The following is a 19,235-nucleotide window of genomic DNA, read 5'->3' as shown; positions in this document are numbered from 1 at the left end:
TTCATATAAGATGTGAGGCCATAACCACCCAGTCACCAGGCTATTTTAGACCGCTCTTGGTTTGGCTTTGGACCCCGATTTATTCTGCAGCAAGAAAACATCCACGGCCCACCAGCACGCCCCCACCGATGAAAAGAAGCTTTTCTTTGATGTTGACATTTTCAAACAAGGAAAAAACTCTGTGGTTGACCTGTGTTCTCTCTCTCTCTCTCTCTCTCTCTCTCTCTCTCTCTCTCTCTCTCTCTCTCTCTCTCCCTCTCTCCCTTTCTCTCCCTTTCTCTCCCTCTCTCTCCCTCTCTCCCTTTCTCTCCCTTTCTCTCCATCTCTCTCCTCTCTCTCTCTCTCTCTCTCTCTCTCTCTCTCTCTCTCTCTCTCTCTCTCTCTCTCTCTCTCGCTCTGTGTGTTTCTCTCTCTTTCTCTTATTTTTTCTCTCATGTGTGTTTGTTGCATTGAGCCAGGCTAAACGATGCAGCCTGCGAGGTACCACAGAATGGTTTTACTGTTAGAATAGAGAGAGAGAGAGAGAGAGAACGAAAGATAGTTTATAGTTACTATTTAGTAATAGCAGTAGTCTGTTCAAGTTGTTCGGGTCTCAAAGTTACCTCTATGTGACCTACAAAAGCAGTGATTTTGTTCAGGAAAGGGCATTTTGGGCCCATTACTCAAGCCATTGTGGTTGTGCACTCATATGAAACAAGGCGGAGAGGATGGGGGTAAAGGCGAGAAAACGTATAACACCAAAGCTCAATCGCAAACATAGCTTTTATGCTGGATGAAAGCAGAACTTCAATTGGCGAGAGCTTTCAGGATCCTGTGTATGGGTTGCATTGAAGAAAGGCATACAGTAATGTTACAAAGCCATTTGTGCCACACTTTTGCACAATTACAGCCTTTTCTCTGGAAATGCATTGTTTATAATAGGTGACTGAGACAACAATTGCACTGGAGAAGCTTTGAAGCTGGGTGCTCTGTCGAGAGTTGAGGTACAATGCACCAAACATGTGACAATGAATAAGAGCATAATCTTCATAAACCAACAGCGAATCGCCATTCAACCGGCATTGTGTGTAGTGTGTATAAATAATCATGAATAATACTGTATATCTTGCAAGTGACTCTGTTTTTAAATCTTTGTGTTTGTGCAAATGTGTTTGCGTGAGACTATCTCAGGTTTTGCCTTTTTCAAAATAAGCAGTGCAGTGAGACAGACGTCCCTCCTCCCACCAAACTCAATCCCAACCATTTAGCGTTTTCTACAGTGGCAGGGGCCACATCTGCCTGATGTTCTGACATCAGCTGCGGTGAATTCACCATCTTTTTGCCAGCTATATGAATCAGTAATTGTTTGTAGCACAATGCCCACACTTATCCAAACACCAACACTGTCTCAGGCTTATGTGAGATAAATCAGTCATAAATCAATTTACCAAACCGTATATTCTGAGCTGGCTTTTAGAAAAAGCGTGTCTGTTTTGGTAATAGAGTAATCCTTTTTAATAGAAAATACACACTCCCACACTGTTCTTTTTACAGAGTTTGATGGATTAGATTTTCTGCTGAATTCCATGGATGGCATCCTGGAGTGGAAATCCAGGTCTGGTGATTCTGTTATTTATTTATTTGTTTACCCTGAGCTGGAAATTGCAGACTGGATGGGTGATGTAATTGAAATTATAAGATGAGAGAGAGAAGAGAGAGAGAGAGAGAGAGAGAGAGAGAGAGAGAGAGAGAGAGAGAGAGAGAGAGAGAGAGAGAGAGAGAGAGAGACTTGTAGTTGTTCAAATGTTTACTAGTTAAGACATATTCTTTACTGATACAGCCACTGTACTGATGTTGAAGTGATCTCCTAAATATTTGTACTGGTTAGCTCATGGACATCATTCTCCACTGCTCTCATACGGAGGTGACAACTGATGTACGTAGAAGTGTAGCATCCACCTTCTGGTTTCCCCTCAGGTTAACACTGAAAGCCGTTGCTTGCACTGTTTAAGCGGTCAGCACCGTTAGCTGCAAGGCACCAGCTCAGCCGTTGTTGAGAGCCATGTTTTGGCCATAGATATGCTCCGAATTACGCACTTTTACACAAATTTAGCACCTTTAACAAGCTTCTTTTACTCATCCAATAGCCAGTATGTAAAATGCAATAATGCTGCCACTCTAACATGATCGATTCTAATTCTACCAATTAACCACAGAGGGGAAAAATTTAAATGGGTCACAGAAACATCTTCCAACAATGGGATCCATCTCCTCTCAGCGATTTGTCTTACATCCTTCCCTTTCTGCCTTGCTTCACCTCACCACTTCATCCTCTCTTTCATGGATCCACATCCACGGGTGGAGTGCGGGTCAGGTGTAGCTCAGGTGCGCTGTAGACAAAGGCAAAGAGAGTGCGAGTGAAGCCACTGTGACCACATCTATTTATCTCCAGCTGCCTATGGCTAAAACACTGGCTGTGGCCATTCAGAGACTCTGTGCTGTTTTCTTTACCAATGGCAAGGCGTGACTTTGGAAAGTGAAAGTACCTGCAGCCCCATTCTGCTTGGCCTCAGCCATGACAGACAGGCCTGTCAGCAAGCAACGTGAAACACCTGGGTAGGAAACACAGCTAGCCAAAACCAGGATTGATCACATGTTTTACCGCTGTCTGAGTCAGCTATTAGTTGTTTTGTCTTTTCACTTTGGATTAGGGCCAATAAAGAAAATAGGGATGATTGAACTCCGGAGGGTTCATCTCTCTGTGTGGCATCTCTCCTGCATCCACTTAGAACTCGGTTACTCCCTTTTGTGCTCCAATGATATTAAATGCTTCAGCAGATATTGTTAAAAAGACACACAGAAGCATGCACATACATACACACATGTTATAAGTGTGTGGGAGTCATACTGACATACATCTTTCTCTCACACAGGAAAGATACAGAGACACCTTTTCACACACTTTACATCTAGAGAAGATCCTGAGGATTTATAGATCCTAATAGACATTCCTTGCAGAGCCATGGATGAGATGTCAGAATTGATGGCATGCAGACTTTTATTACCTGGTATAGTGTGTGTAATTAGGTTAAATAGATGGGGTTGGACACGCATGGTAAAGGCTGCATTTCTCACCCCGGCTGGATTTATTGGTCACACTCCGCTCTCTGAGGTCTGCTCTAATGCACTCATTTGCATGAGGGCACATGTAGCTGATGTGTGTATTACTGTTACGTCAACTGCTAAGCACAATGACAAGGGCCGGCATATGAATACTTTGGTTCAGTGGTTAGCAACGGCCTGGCCCGCCAACTGCCTATTAGCTATGATATGAAAGCTGCCTGGCAAGTGTTAGATTGATACTTGACATGTCGAACAAAGCTCATTGTCATTATAATTACTATACGTTGAGTCTTAATTTCATGGTCGTCCATATTGCCAGCGTGATAGGGCTGTCTGTTACTTACATCTTCAGTAACAGCTGTCTATTCAGCCAGTGTATCCATTCGCCTTTCATATGTTCAACAGTCTCCAAAATAACGGCTTCATAATGACTATAATCACCTCGGATGTAATTATAATGCATAGCCATTGGTACAATTAAACTGTATTTTGTGAAGAAACATACCACTTTTTTTTTCTTCCTCCAGATGTCCAATCAAGTGTAAATCACCGATAAACTAAGAGGACTATATGTGTTATGACCCGTTCATTGAATAGACTTTAAAAGGAATCACTTTATACCAGTTACTCTGTCATTTGCTGGAGGGTCCATCCCATCTGTCTGTTAAGGACACGCTGATAATGAAGTGTATTTGATGAAGTAAGTTGATAATGAGAGCTAGCCGGCCAGCAGTAATGACAGTGTAGGAGTAGAGAAAGTGGCAGTAGCCTGCAGTGGTGGATGTTACTGTTCAGACTTTTCTGACCTTCACAGATTACAGTTTCCCCTCCAATACCCATCATCGGATTGAATCATTGAGGAGGAGGGTGTGCTTGTACTTGGCGCATTTATGGATGTGTGTGTGCGTGCAAATATGCCAGGATGATCTCATTCACCAAGGTCTCCCCCTCCTAGTTTGGGGGTAACAAAAATAATCTTGCAAAGAGGGCCGTTCATGTTCACGTACAACCCGCCTCTGACTCCAAGGCCAGGCAATTGGCTTGGAGCAGCTGAACCATGTTACGCTACACACACACACACACACAAACACACACAGGCTCAGACTCCCATTTCCTTGAACCTGGCTACTTGCCTGTGCATCAGGACGAGCTCTGTAAGCCCTCCACTGGGATGTGGGGTGCATAGCGAAGCAATTTGTTTAACATCTCCAGCATCCTCTCTCTCTCTTTCCGCCTCTCTCATTCCTTTTCACTCTCTTTTTTTTCCTCTCCTTCCTTATGCCTACTACACTCTCACCACTTTTCCCCTGTTCCACTCTTCCTCACCCAGCCCCAACCACCTCCCCCCCAGGAGACACCATAGAGGGGTCTGCTGAAGACAGGGCCCATTGACAGGCCAGAGTGGCAGTAACTTATTGTCTATTGATGGAGTGTGACAAATCATGTGGGAACGCAGGGGTGCATGGCAGTGAGAGCCAGGGTGTTGAGTACGTGAGCGTGCCTGTGTGTATGCTTGCATCTCAGATGTGTGTGCGTCTGTGAATGTACGCCCGCATGTGTTTGTGCCTTTTTGTGTCCATGCCGGTGTGTGTGTGTGTGTGTGTGTTTGAGCGTAACATCTTAGTGTGGGGCAGGCGGGCATAGCCGGGACCCTTCACAGCTCATTTAGCCCAAATGGGGCCACCTGGGTGGTGAGGGAGCTCAGCAGGGCGGCCCTGGCACTCTGGAGCCCAGCTGACAGCCCCCAAATATAGGGGCTCTGTCTGCCTATTAATCAACACAGACACTCTGACAAATCCCCACAACTATGACCTAATGAGAGGGGGAGAGAGGAATGAGGGAAAGGAAAGAGGTAGAGACATAATGGACTAGGTGTAGGGGGCACAAGGAGTGTATGGACAAAGGTGGACAGGGTGTAAGCATGGAGGCTAAGAAGTGACAGAGAAAGCAGAGGCTTAATGAAAAGGAAATGAAAGAAGGAGTAGCCTGACATTGCAACTGGCAGTGCGTGCCATGGGGGTAAGCCATGAGGTAATGAGAGGAGAATGCTAACACAGTTGTCATCCATAGCTGATCCTCGCTTCTCCAGTCCTACTCACAACAAACCAATTGATTTGTTATGAAAGCCCAAATCATGCACTCCAAAATGTAACAGAGTGGATTAGCAAGCACCCGCTCAGCCCCACCAATTCTCCGTCGCTGGAAAATAAATTAGACTACAAATACTTTCTCAACACTTTTTGTTGCAGATGCTTCAGAGCAAATTAGAGGTGAGAAGACGTTTGAGGTTGAAAGCAAACAACATTGATGTATGTCTCCTTCTCTGGTTCCCACCCTGAGGTGAGCTAGCATCTAATCTCTCCACTACCAATCTCAGGTCCAAATCACATTAGCCGGGATCAGAGGTGAAACTGGAGCTTTTCAACAACAGCCTGTTCTCACTAATGAACCCCCATGGCCATCCACTGCATATTACAGCCACACTGAGTGAGGGGGAGAAACTTTTTGCAATAATCATTATGTAATTGCGCCATGCCTGGGTTTCCGTTGCCCTGACATTTTGAAAGCTCGATAGCAATATCTTTATGCTTCTCTATAGGGAATATGTTTGGAATGGCTGTTCTGTATATGATTGATGGTTTTCAGAGGCTAAGCAATCTACTTTATTGTAATTATATAGTTCAGTGTCCGTCTGAAGTTTATACTATACAATATTAGTTTATTTGCGATGAATTTTGTGTTGCGAACCCAGATTGACTTGACTGACATTGATTTTGTTTGTTTAAGTGACCCAGCTGGTAAGTCACTCAATCAAGACAATACAACCTCAACTTTCACCCGCAGCCAACACCACACCCACACCCACACCCACACACACACACACACACACACACACACACACACACACACACACACACACACACACACACACACACACACATGCTGCTTCTTCCTTCCTTTCTCATTCTAGGAATTATTTTTGTGGCTAATTATTATGCAGCCTATCACCAAAACACTAGAGTGAATATTCAAAAGCAGCAGCTTCCTATTGACTTGTATCTGTCCAGCCATAGGATCTATGTGATATACTAAGCCCAGCCTGTCTGCTCCATCGACTGGCCCAGGATGGAAGGCCCATAGAGAGGATGCACAACTGCATGCTGCTTCCATCCATTACCTAGTTATGGTAAAGCTGCAACAGCTTCTGCTTCAAACCCTGTTGAACAGAAAGCCACATACACACCATGCTGGGTGTGCACACACAATCTGCTCACAAGTCACACTCATTGATGAAGGTGTTACAGATTGTGTGTCTGTGTGTGCGTGGATCCATCAGCAAAGGACTTTTCACCAACTTATATGAACGGCATTTGTTTGCCCAAGGTGACTAAAGCAAGATACGTTTGCAATTAATTAGTTTGTTGTTATAAAATGCTGCTTTTGAATCAACAGTTGGAGTTTACTTTCGTAATCAGTGGTTTGTTAAAATGATGCAGTTTCAGATGTTTCCTCTGTTTGCTTGTTTAAACTAGCTTTTTACATGTTATATTTGGTTGAATGATATCAACACTCATGAATCAAAATCCACTGATTAAAAGGATTAAATCTGTCATCTGATCCAGTGTGTACGGCCAGACAATTACTATAGCACCCATTTCAGCAGCTGCAGCTATACAGTACACTGTGCTCCCTGAATGCAAAGTAATAAGGATGATGAATGTATGATAACATAAGATAAGATAAGATAAGATAGAACTTCATCTTGTATTACATGCTCCAAGCAATCAACAGAATATCATAAAATAATATAAAGACCATCTGTAAGGTCCAGCAATCTTATAAAAGACTATATAAACTACCTCCAATGAATGTAAAGTGAGCTGTATACTGCACTGTGACTAACTATATAGCATGCATTCTCATTTGTAATGAATGTAAAGTCTGCATGTGCCATGTATTGTCAGTTCACTTGTAGTCAGTATATTGATACCATTCTCTGGCATGAATGCATTTGGTGAATCTGATTTATTTTCAAAATTAAATCCATATATGTCAGTGTAATGTTATTTTGCATGGATTTTAATTAAGGTTCTGTCTCTGTCGGACTGTCTCAACTGCACTGATTTCATCTCATGGCAAATTCTCACTGGGTTGTCGACAAGATCACCGGGAATAGAACTTTTTTACCATTTTCTCTCAAAAGAGAAAACAGATTTAATCTGGCATTCAGTGTTGATGATGGCAGCCTCAGCCAGTAAAGTAGCATATTACTGCCCCTCACCTCCCTTTATGACCTACACTGCACTAGTACATTAATGTGCTTCGTTCTTTCTGGCACATTAGTGCTACAAAGAACTGAAATTGTGGGTGTGTACAGCATGAATGCAAAGCAGGGAAAACTTGACATCACATGGATAAAGGGTAAAATATCTACTCTGCATGTTATGCTTGCATTAGTTGTTTTTTTTTGTGATATGTGTGCCTGCAACTAAACCATGAATGATGATGTTACCTCGCCATTTTCATAGAATTTGACAATGTATTTTGGCTGTAAGAAATGCATCACTGCCAGAGGGCTGTGTGTATGTGTGTGAGTGTGTGCATGTATGCTCTCCTGAGTTGACAATAGACCTTTACAGCATCAAATCCCTACAAGGTGAGGCACAACTTAAAAACGTCTTTTCATCGCCTGCCTTATCTCTTTCACACTGCTGTTGGCAGCAAGAAAGAGAAAGAAAAACTATGAGAGGGAGCATTATAATTTTATTATAAGGACAGAGGGGGTAAAATAGAGCACAAGCGATAAGGATCTGGAGATTAGGATGGTGCAGAACAATAAATTATGCAAAGTGTTTGAAAACACATACAGCTATAATTAAGTGCCATTTGATTTTAAATGAGGTGACAGCAAGGATTTATTTATCTCCTTAACCCCCGAAAACTGCCATTAGCATGGTAGAAAATGAACTGTTTGAACTGATAGAAGAACAAGGCCCTGATTTGATACACAATAACAGAACACCCCCAACCAAAAGCTGACACACACACACACACACACACACACACACACACACACACACACACACACACACACACACAGAGAGAAAGGTGAGATCAATGTCTGCATGGACTAATCAGTTCATTGCAGGCCCAGCAAAACCACAGGAGCCTATTGCTAATAATGTCATTATGAATGGAGCATGAACACTGCTGTATTTACAGTATGGCCCTCAGTTAGGATTTCCACACCAACTGGTGTCAGTTGGTGGCCCTAATTTTACCACACTCTGCAACTATTGACGAGAATTGTTAGTGTTACTGTCAGAATGTAGTATTTGAAAAACAGAGGGCTTCACAAACAAGCTCTTTTATTTTTCTTTTACAAGTCTGGTGGAAGAGAAAGTCCATACATCTATGGCAGTTAAGTGAGGGTGCCAACTATACCTCAGTCCCTCATGAAGACGTTTTAAATAACTTTTTTAAGTAACTGCAATGATGATTCTACATCACTTCTTCTGTCTGAGGTAGTGTTTAAACCTCACTAATATTAACCTGATGAAATATTATATGTACTCACAATTATTTCATGTCCCAAAAACACAACTGTTGTGGCATGTTGTGTCATAGCTGTGACATTTTGTGTTTAGAATTACCTTGTGACATTAGCCTCGATGTGGTGTTAGATGTTGTGACAGGTTTCCAGTAACGTCCCTTTTATTCCAACATAACTTCAGCTCGATCTCTAACCATGAAATCAACTGTACTAGCAACTTACCCACCTAAACCACTACATAATCCATAAAAAGTTGAAAAAGCCGAAATATGAAATTTATTCATAGTGGCTATGGAAATTATATACAGCTGGGTTTGAATAGAAGTTTTGCCAAATCAATGTCTAAGAGCGAGGCCTTTGTCTGAGAGCAAGTCGCAGTTTCTCAACCCTCAGCGCTCCTTAGTAGATTTCACAGTTTATATTATGCACAAATGACAAAGAGAAAGTACTGAATAAGTAATAGGCTATTTCCTGGTAGCACATTGAGGTGAAATCACAATGAACATCTTTTTTCCCCCTCTGTATGCTGTTCAGTGGGGAGATTTCATGAGTGAATGCTTGTTCTCAGTGTTTGTGCATGTGTGTGTGAGGAGGGCAAAATCTAAAGCTACTGACTGTTTATCTGCGTCGGCTTTGTTCATTAATTCATGGCTGATGTTTTATGCATTTGGTGACAAAGTTTAAAGGAGTAGACCCAAATGCAGACACAAGACACTGAGGGAAATGGTATATTATGGGAGACTTTAATGATTATTCTCTAAAGTGAGACGTTGGGGGGCCTGCAGATCATCTGGTGGCAGAGGAGGTTGGATCGGCGCGTTGAAGGATTGCAGAGAAAGGCTGCTGGAAGCAACAAGTAATCTCAGGCCGGAAACAGTTGTTGTGAGGCTGTGGACTGCAGAAGAAGGCAGAAGATAGTTCTTTGTTGTTAACTGGTAGACCAAGGCTGGATAAAGCTTCCAGGTCAAAAAACAAAACTCTCAGATTATTCAGAAACAAATCACGGTCAAATTATCATGGGGAACTTGATGAACTGATGAGCCTTAAATAGACTGGAATCATTATAAGGAGCTGAGGAGTAATCAGGGAAACTGCAGTGATTACGGAAACCCATAAAGATTCTGGAGCTGGCATGTTGTGCAGAGAACAGTCCAAAATATTTGGTGTATTCTGCACTGAACCTATTAGGGTTTGTGTTGGGGCTTTGTTATATCTTTTCAGCTAATGTATACAATTATGTTTGTAGTCACATTAAGTAGATAAACATTTGTGTGTGTGTATTTGTATTTGTCCAAAGTAAGAGCTCTTCTTTCCTTATTCTTTTTTTCTATCTTCTGCCCGCTACATATGTATGTCTCTCCCTCCGTCTCTGTCCCCCTATCCTTCTTTCTCTTTGGATCATGGGGGAAGACAGATTGCCTCTGCTGAGATTTTTGATCCCAGAGACCTGCAGGCACACTAGAGCCGTTAACAGGTAGCTGCCTACCTGCCTGCTAGGCTGAATGACTGACTTACTGACTGTCCAACTAACTTAGCCTCCCCTCGTTACTGCAGTAACATAGAAGAGGAAGGTGGCCCTGAGGCATCATGGGTCACATCAGAAATGCAATATGTAAACACATAGATGCAGATCAGATGGGATAAAAAAAGGGTTAGGATTTATTTTGAGTTGCTTTTTGGAAATAATTGTTGTGCCCCGCATGTGTTGGGAGTTTGAGAAGTGGTGTCAGACAGTCGTCAGGTATACACAGAACACGGCTGAAAGGTGCCAAGGTGGTTGGCTTCCTTAACGAAGGGCCTTGCTGTAATGATTTACAGTAGCTCAAGTGGGAGAGGTCACACACACACACACACACACACACACACACACACACACACGCACACACATAAGCACATACACATGCTTGCATTTCTCTGTGTCACAACCTCCTCTTGGGTGCTGTTTCAGTGAAAGGTGCCAGCCTGCTCAGCCAAGCTCCTAACAAGAGCCAAACAGTCAGGAGACTGGGGAGGAAGAAAAGAAAGGTGAGGTGAGGTGGAGGAAAGGGGGTTGAGGAGGGGAGATAAGAGAAGCAGAGAGCTGTCAACCTCCTGGGACATGTGCAGAACTCAGTGTCTGTGGAGCAGTCAGCTACTGCGCTGCACTGACCAGCAGACGTTGGCTGTGTAGACTTGTCAGGTGTTTGGTTATTTGCTGTTGTCTGCATGTAATAATACATTCACAAACAGCAAGGGTTCTAAATTGGATCTCACCTTGTCAAACACAAACAAGGCCCCTCACCTTTTTCTCCCCAGAGCAATATTTGATAGATCTTACTCACAGAAGCACAGCGAGCCTATTTGAGGAATGTACCAAACTGTGTCCAATAGACTAGTACTCACAGTCACACTGCAGTGGACAAGCAGCCTAATGATGTCTGAAATACCGGCACAACTGCTATGATATGCTATGATAATTGCTACCCTCCTGTCCGCAGTACAAATAAATGTGGAATCGGTGGGCAAACACATTAATATGGAAATGGCTACATTAATTTGGAGCATGGTCTAAATTATTCAATAATTAAGCCACTGCAAATTTACACAAACTTTCCCCCTGGATCACTGGAGAGAATAGCGAGGAGCTAGAAACAGCCAAGCAGAGGGATTTGAAGGCACAACTTTCAATTTGGGTGGATGTACTTTCAAATGAAATCGCATGGCCATAGATACTTTACTTGGCCACCTCAGCTATTCTACCGTTAGCTAATATCAGCTAACGTTAGTAGTAGCCCACAATGAGTGTAAATTGCAGATGCCAAAATACAGTTGTGAATAATGAAATTGAAGCTGACAAATTAAGTATATTCAGTTTAAATAACTTATATCAAGAGATTCAGAAAAGATATCGTCTCTCTCAAGTGTTTAGCACACTGAACAATGAGCGCATTACTCAAATGACATTAGTCACATCTACAGGATACTGAGATATTAGTAAAGTAAACTCATATAATTCAAGAAAGCACAGGTGTTACCTTTTAGAGTGTAACTTTCACTAAAGATGTATAACATTATATCTTCAGGGACTTCTCAGCACAAGGAGTGTGTGTGTGTGTGTGTGTGTGTGTGTGTGTGTGCGTGTGCGCGTGCGTGCGTGCGTGCGTGCGTGCGTGCGTGCGTGCGTGTGTGTGTGTGTATTTGAGGAAAAGCCCCTTTGTGTCGCGTCTGATGTGCTGGACTTATCATTGCTTGGATTTGGAGTTTAAAACCGCAGCGTGTTTGAAGTTGTGTGTTTGTGTGTCCCTCTGTGTATGCACTTGGGTGTATGTGCATGACCCTGAGCCTGGATGTGTTTGTGTCTGTGCCAAAGCACGTACAAGCGTGTCAACTTGTGTAACTGTGGATGTCTTTTCAAAGGGCCTTCACAGATCTGTCCGGGGGCCCTTTGATCAGGCGTTCTATGACTCGCCTGCTCTCGACGGCCCTCAAGATGGGAGGGTGCGTGCTGGGTGGGAGACGAGGTGGGTTGGACATGGATGAGACTGTGGATTTGACCCACACAGTCACATGCACACACATTTCAAAATTTAGTGATAGGCTTGCTGAAGCAGTGGAGCTTCATTCCAATGAGGTGCAATAAGACTCTGTCCTATCGGACAATACAGATGTTTGTGCATGCGTGTGTTGCTGTATTTTTTAATGTATCAAGTCAAATTGGCATCACAAGACTAGAAAGTATTTCAAAGAATCAATCTCTGTAAAGGGCTGGTTTTGAGTTAGTTAAGTTAGAAAGATTTAAGGTGAAGGTTAACAGTTGCAAAGTTAATTTTGTCATCCTCTCAAGTATTGTAATACAACATTGTGTGTGTGCTACTGGTTCATGTTTACTTTGGAATAGATTCGCTTTGGTATTGCATGTTTTTTGTCCACTGCTGATTTAGTGTGTGTCTTGTAGCTTGTGAGCGGACATCAGTTTGGATTGAAATGGATCTCAGGTAGGGTCTAATACTGAGTGGCATCACCGCACGGACATACTGTAGACCTGACACTGAATTGATCTGACAATAGAATGGATCAGTGTAGCGGCTAGTAAGTCAGAAGGTAGAGCATAATCCCCTCTGTCAAGTCTCTGTCTCGTCAATATTCAAATCCGGCCGGCTGTCCAATGGCTGTCAGTTACAATCTCCCTCTGGCTCATGGCCTAGCGCAGGCACATATCTAAATTGAATTGGATGTTTGCTTCTCAATGGAAATTGAGTAGAAGAGATGACCCCCTTGCCCTGTATTGTGAACTTGTCAGTTACCCCAACTGAACTAGATTCTAATGTATAATATCCATTTCCAACTCACAGCTAATCTATGTTATTTCCTTTTTTTTGTGGATTTCCCTATGTGGCTTCTCATTTTTCTTTTAATTAGTCACATAACTGCTGCCTGGCCCCCTCTACTCACCATGAGTTTAAAAAAAGAAGTTCCCACTTTCATACAAGGAATCATGTAGATCAAGTTTGGTTTCCTAAATTGGGACTTGAACAACTAAACCCTAAAAGGCTTTCTGTCACCTTTTAGAAGTGCTCTGTGCTCTCTCCTGTAATGATTTATTCCCATGCACTCTACATGAAATGAGATAGTATGGACTTAGCATGGCTACACAAGGCCATCCACTGACTTCACCTTTACTCATCACCTTTAAACACCTAACCTCAGACTTTGACATCAGCAAAAGCAGCTGCTTGAACTTTTAAAACTTATTGTGGTCAGGTTGACAAGGTTCGTCCAACTCCAACTTTCAAAGACTGCTCAGTCAACGCTGTCTAGAAGTTTTTAAACATAAATGCTCATCTTTTTTTTTTTGCCAGAGACATAGGGTCAATGTGAGTGTCTCAGTTAGTGGGACTCTCTTGTCAGTTGCAAACCCGTTTTTTGTGAATTGCTGAGAAGGGTTTGTTTTTTAACAAAACATGTCTAATTCAACGTTCTCTATAATCCCAGGTTTTAACCCCAAATGAGATGGCTGCCGACATGACAACCAGTCACAATGATGTCCGTTACCTAAAATTACCCTGACTCCATAGGTCTAAAGCTGAAAGTGGTTCTCACAAGGGTGAAAATTATAGGGGACATTTAACCATAGTCTCTTTCTCTCTCACTCTCTTGTTCAGTCCCTCTCTTCCTGTTACTGTGACACATGTCGCCCTGGCATGCATGGAAAGGCCTGACCTTTGGAAAGTTTAGCACTTTAAATATTTAGGCTTGGGTTATGATGGATCCTCCAGGCCCTGCGGCAATGTGCGAAGCCTCTGATTAGGGCTGCTGTCAGAGTCATTTAGCCGAGTGTCTGGCTGCCGGTGGCGCTCTCTGTTTGACAGGCGAGCCTTTTAAACAAACAGCGGTCCCAGTGGCAGAGCAGGCAGGGCACCCAGCGCAGCACAAACACCCAACACTCTGAGAGAAACCACTCAGCCCATTGACAGCTGCAGAGGAAACCACTGGCCACTGTCTCTCATGATCTTTCAGGCACTTTGTCTTTCTGCTCACTCACTTTCTTTCACATAGTCTATACTTGTAACTCTGCCTGTTTTATTCTGTTCTCTTTCTGTTCCCCATTCCATGTCAATATTTTTTTCATCATCTGTGTTTAAATCTCCTCTTTGTAATTCTCTGTCTCTGGGAGCTGCTAAAGTCGAACATCAAAGTTTCATCTGTGGTGCGTTTTGAGTAAGATTTAGTAAGTAAGTTGATTGCCGGATGATCTCTGAGCAGGGCTTATGCTCTTAATTTGTCAAACATCACTACTCATTATCATCTGAAAATCAGGATAGATGCTCTCTGTCGTGTGCCTGCATCGTCCCATGATTAGGACAGCTTACATTGATGTTCACGTTGAAATACTTCTGAGCCAGCCTTTTCATCTCACTCTGAGACAATCTCCTGTGGCATCAATCCTGTAAATATACGAGTCTTAATATGTGTGTCCTATTCTGTATTCAGAGGAAGAGCCAAGTCAGCAGCTCCAGTATTAATGCATGAGAAATGAGCAGAGCCCATAAGAATTAAAGGGTAAGACTCCCCTTATTAAGATGTAAATTCCCGGGGAAAACTTGCCAAAATGAGGATACAGTGAAGTTATTGTCAACTTTAGCCTACTTATGCATTTCTAAGAGGCATTGTTGTGTTAAAGTTGTTGAAATTAGATACACACAGCCAAGCACCTTCCGTATTTTTCAGCTCATTTTCAGCACGAGATCAACCAATCTCAAAGAATATGCAACCTATACTTTACGGAACAATTTACACTTTTGGCAACATTATCCAGTGACAGTATACATGGCAACTATCGTGGTAATTCAATCTCTGTCTGTGTCTGCTCCTTCTTCTTTTTTCCCTCTCTACCTCTTTCTCATTTCAAATTTGCACTTAACACCTTCCTGGGGAAAGGCTTCTCATTCATCAACGGTGTTTGTCCCGGTGACAAGCAGGGCGCCTCCTGCATATCAATATCAGCTAAGACAATGCTGAGCCTGTAACCTTCAGCTAAATGTCATTCTGCTTAATCCTATTTGAAAATTAAACATTGAAAAACCTTTAGCGTACCTTCCTGTCTTCCTTCCTCTCTCGCTCCCTCCTTTATTGGCCGCTGTTCCTAAAGCTGTCTGCTCTCCCTCATTCCCTTCCTGCTCTTGTTTTGCACACTGTGTGACATTTGTATTGTTTTGTTTGTGTGAGTGTTTGTGTCCCATAATGGTTATTTAGTAGAACTGATTTTAATTTTATGTCACTGAAAAAATAATATAGGGGCAATTTGTCTGCCCCTAGTAGTCATCAGCATTCTTCCAACAGAGTCTACAGCAGCCATCAAAGGCAGACTTAACTACTTCTCCTTTGTTCTGTCTTTTTTTGAGACAGACCCCTCACTCTGTGATGGATGTAAAGAAAGAGATCCAGACTGACACAGAAATTACCCAGAAAAAACAGAGAAACTAGTGACCAAAGTTGTATGCGGAGGGAGAAACCTTTTTGTCAAATCTGCAAATCTGCATATCTGCATATTTGCATCTGCATATTTACAAAAACAGATCCTCCCCTTACAGACAGTAATTACTACACTGACAGTGGTTGGGAAGCAGAGAAAGAGGATGTCTGATTTGTCCAGATACACACTGTGACAGAGGCTGAAACTTCATCAAAGTGCTCTGCATTGAGAGGCCCTCTTCTTAGTATGCATGAAACACATGCGTGATATACTTGGTGTTTTACCCCCTCTTCCTCCTTCCACTTACGCCTCACACACATACACACACACACACACACACACACACACACACACACACACACGCACACACACGCACACACACAGAACTATATGTTTCGTGTTTGAAGATACAGTGAGGAATCGGGGGGGGGTGAGGGTGGGATAAAAGGAGACGCCAAGATTGCAATGAAAATGCAATCATTTGCAGTCGGACAGTCAGATATAATTCTCCTGGAGGGAGTGTAATGCGGCAGCTCAAAGACAGCCTTCAGCCAGCTCTCCATATGGATTTGATTGACCACAGTCACTCGTCAAGAGATTCCATTGAAATACTCGCAGTGAATTACAACGTGACTACCCTTGATGTCTTCATATTGAAGCCCTCCATTCACTCTGGAGCTTGAAGAATTAAAGAAATGTGATGGAGATACATACTGAAGATGCAGTTAAACAAGACAGGGAAGTAACAAGATATGAGGAGGATTTCCTTCATGATAAAAATAAGTCACCTGGACAGGCTTGGTTCAACAGTTGTTATGGCATGGCTTAGCCGCAGTAAGCTGATGATTGACATAAAGGGGAAAACACTTTTCTTTTCTGTCACTTTTTTTGTTTTAATGTTCTCTAAAACATCACTTGAGTCTGTAAATGTGTGTTTGTATGACTGCAAAACTGTAAGTTTGATAGTCTATCACATCAGCAGAAACTGCTGTGATACTGATCCACACAGCATGAAAGACGGAAGCAGAGAAGACTCCCATGTGAGAAGTTAAAGAGTGAAAGTGTGGCTTTTTGAGCCTCGGAGAGTTTCAGTGTGTGAGAGAATTTATTTTGGACAACAGGTTACTTCACCCTCTGTGTTGAGCCCAAGTCGAGCTGCGGGCATGTGGGTTCTTTCTTTTTGCTGTGTGACACACAAATAGAGGGGAGATACTGGCACACAATCTTCATACACCAACACAACTTGTAGTGGACACATTTAACAAATGTTTCTGGGTAATAAAACATCTTACGTTCTGTCTCACTATGCTTTCCAGGTGGGAGATGCAAGGCAATGCAGAGCTGGAAGATGGGGAGAAATTTATGGTGGAGGAACTTCAGAAAGCTTATTTTGTTTGCTGCTGCAGCCGGGGACCACAGGACCCTCCCAAAGCTGATGAGACACTGGCAGAGCAGACCCATGGGGAAACTCAACAGTCTGATAAAAGAGCTGCCCAATAACAGTCTACGCAGTTGGAATTTTTATCATGTTGTAAATGTTTTCGTGTAATACTCACTTGCAGCTCTCAAGGTAGTAGAGTAATCGTGTGTGTGCGTGCATGCGTGTGTGTGCACATTTGTAGGTGTAATTGAGGCTGTGCATGCGCGGTGTGCAGCAGGTTTGCATATGTGTGTACATGAAAACATGAGTGAGAGAGCGGACAAGAAACTGTGGAACAATAAAAAGAGTGAGGGAGACATTCCCTCCCTCTTTATACACACGTCTCAGACAAACTCGCTGTGCTTTTCTGTGCTGCATCAGACGCATTTCATCTTTTTGGAGCACATCTCCGGAAATCAGTTCTGGGAAATGGAGAAACTGGATTTGTTTGCCTGGGACAAGATGGGACTGTGTGATCATTGTCGCTAGTTGAAGTTTTTTTTGAGACAGTGAGTGTAAAGACGTTGGTGTCAGCATACTTTCTCCTGGTTCCTGAAAGCAAACATCAAGTATTATGGTTGGAAAGCAAGATGATGTATGTTTTGATTACAGTGTGTCCCAAAAAGCTGCCCCACTATGTAATATCACTCTGAATTTTGTGCAAACTGAGAAAACATTTATTTTATGTGTAATACGATTGCTGAGTATATTTTTCCAAGTTTGTACATATTTTGTTATTTATGAGCTGGGATGTTTTAGAATTAAACATGAAAATAAAATCATATTCTTACTTCACCATTGAACGTGCTTCTTCTGTTTGTCAATGTGTGTGATCTCTGTACAGTCAATAATGTATGATGATTTATGACTATGAGGTTAGCATTACCTTTTTTAAACCATACATCAGATGTTCTTTCGTGTTATATCTCATGTTCAAATAAGGATTAAGGAACAAAGCAAATGATGCTCTTTTCACCAACAAGAAAATGATTTCAGCTCACAGAGGCTACTGCACACCCTGAGCAATTCCTTTGAGAGCAGGAAAACGTTTCCTGCTTCAGAGAGAGATGTTCCTTTCCTTAACTAGATTTTTAATGCAAATGGAGCTAGATTGCAGTCGCCAAACCACTTAGAGAATACAAAAGACAACAAAATGTTCAACAACTGAATTCTGCCTGTGGCTCTGAACAAAGGCTAAAAGGCAAAAAAACCCACCATTAGTCTTTGTAAATGTATTATATTTAACATAACAATAAAACCGTTTTATTTTGGTGTTGCGGAAAAGAAGTATTTGGCTAGCCAAACTGTTCTTGTAAGAACTGCTTTCTGCGAAAGAAATGCTTTGATCTCTTTCTTTCTCCCTCCTAGAGTAAGCACCTGTAGGGTTATCCATTTGTGTTTCCACTAGGTGATAGGTTCAGAAGACAACTGTCAGAAAAGCTGACAGTATAATTCACAACCAATCATTACAAAGAATGATTCATCACAAAGAATACATTGAATAATATTATACAGTATTCAATTGGGGATTATCAAACCTACATAAACATTTTAGAGTCCCAGAGCTCATCATGACAAATTCATGCAGGATAAACAGTCACAGCATTTGACTCTTCTGATTTTCATTTCAATTGATTACACTCAGTTTATTAATGCATTATCCATATGGTAACATTACAGGAAGACAAACCTTTTGCTGGAGTTCCTTGGTTTTACTTCATTTTCATGTCATGTCCAAATTCCATATTATTTGGCTTACAAGTTAGAACAAGTCATAATGCATCTGTACCCAAATCAAGAATGACACTATTTTTCCAAACGTATGGTAATACACAGCTACAACACACAGTCATTGCCACTAAATTCAACAATAAAATGTAACACATATAGAAATAATTAATCTAGAGTGCATCTTATAAAATGTATTTTGACAAGGAATCAATCCGTTGTTTTATACATAATAGGTTGAAAAGTTCTTCTATAAAGTTACAATAATTACTTAAAAACCACATCAAGTCATACTAAGCTTCATGTAGGCCTAAAATTTGAACATTGGCAGGAATGTTTGCTCCTCTGTGAGCCAACCAAGACTCTTTTTTTGCTTTATGTTTGGGATGGGTATCAATTATCTCAAATCACAGTGAATGGAGTCTCTGGTTTTGCAAGACTTTGTTTTTGTTTGTCAAGTTAAGTCTGAAGAAATCAAA

At 42.0% G+C, this 19,235-nt stretch overlaps 1 protein-coding gene across 1 annotated transcript in view; it reads left to right on the top strand.

Moving 5' to 3' along the window:
- kiaa0825 (KIAA0825 ortholog) overlaps positions 1–17,793 on the top strand; it is a 109,580-nt gene extending 91,787 nt beyond the window's left edge. The window contains 1 exon segment of the mRNA XM_068704135.1: positions 16,925–17,793. Coding sequence (XP_068560236.1) covers positions 16,925–17,108 — 184 coding nt within the window. The 3' untranslated portion in view covers positions 17,109–17,793.
- Positions 17,794–19,235: the final 1,442 nt, after the last annotated feature.

Source organism: Cebidichthys violaceus, unplaced genomic scaffold (assembly GCF_023349555.1).
Source record: "Cebidichthys violaceus isolate CVI_PGR_0920_01 unplaced genomic scaffold, fCebVio1.0.p SCAF_9, whole genome shotgun sequence".
Taxonomy (NCBI): domain Eukaryota; kingdom Metazoa; phylum Chordata; class Actinopteri; order Perciformes; family Stichaeidae; genus Cebidichthys; species Cebidichthys violaceus.
This window is presented reverse-complemented; position numbering and strand designations above follow the sequence as displayed.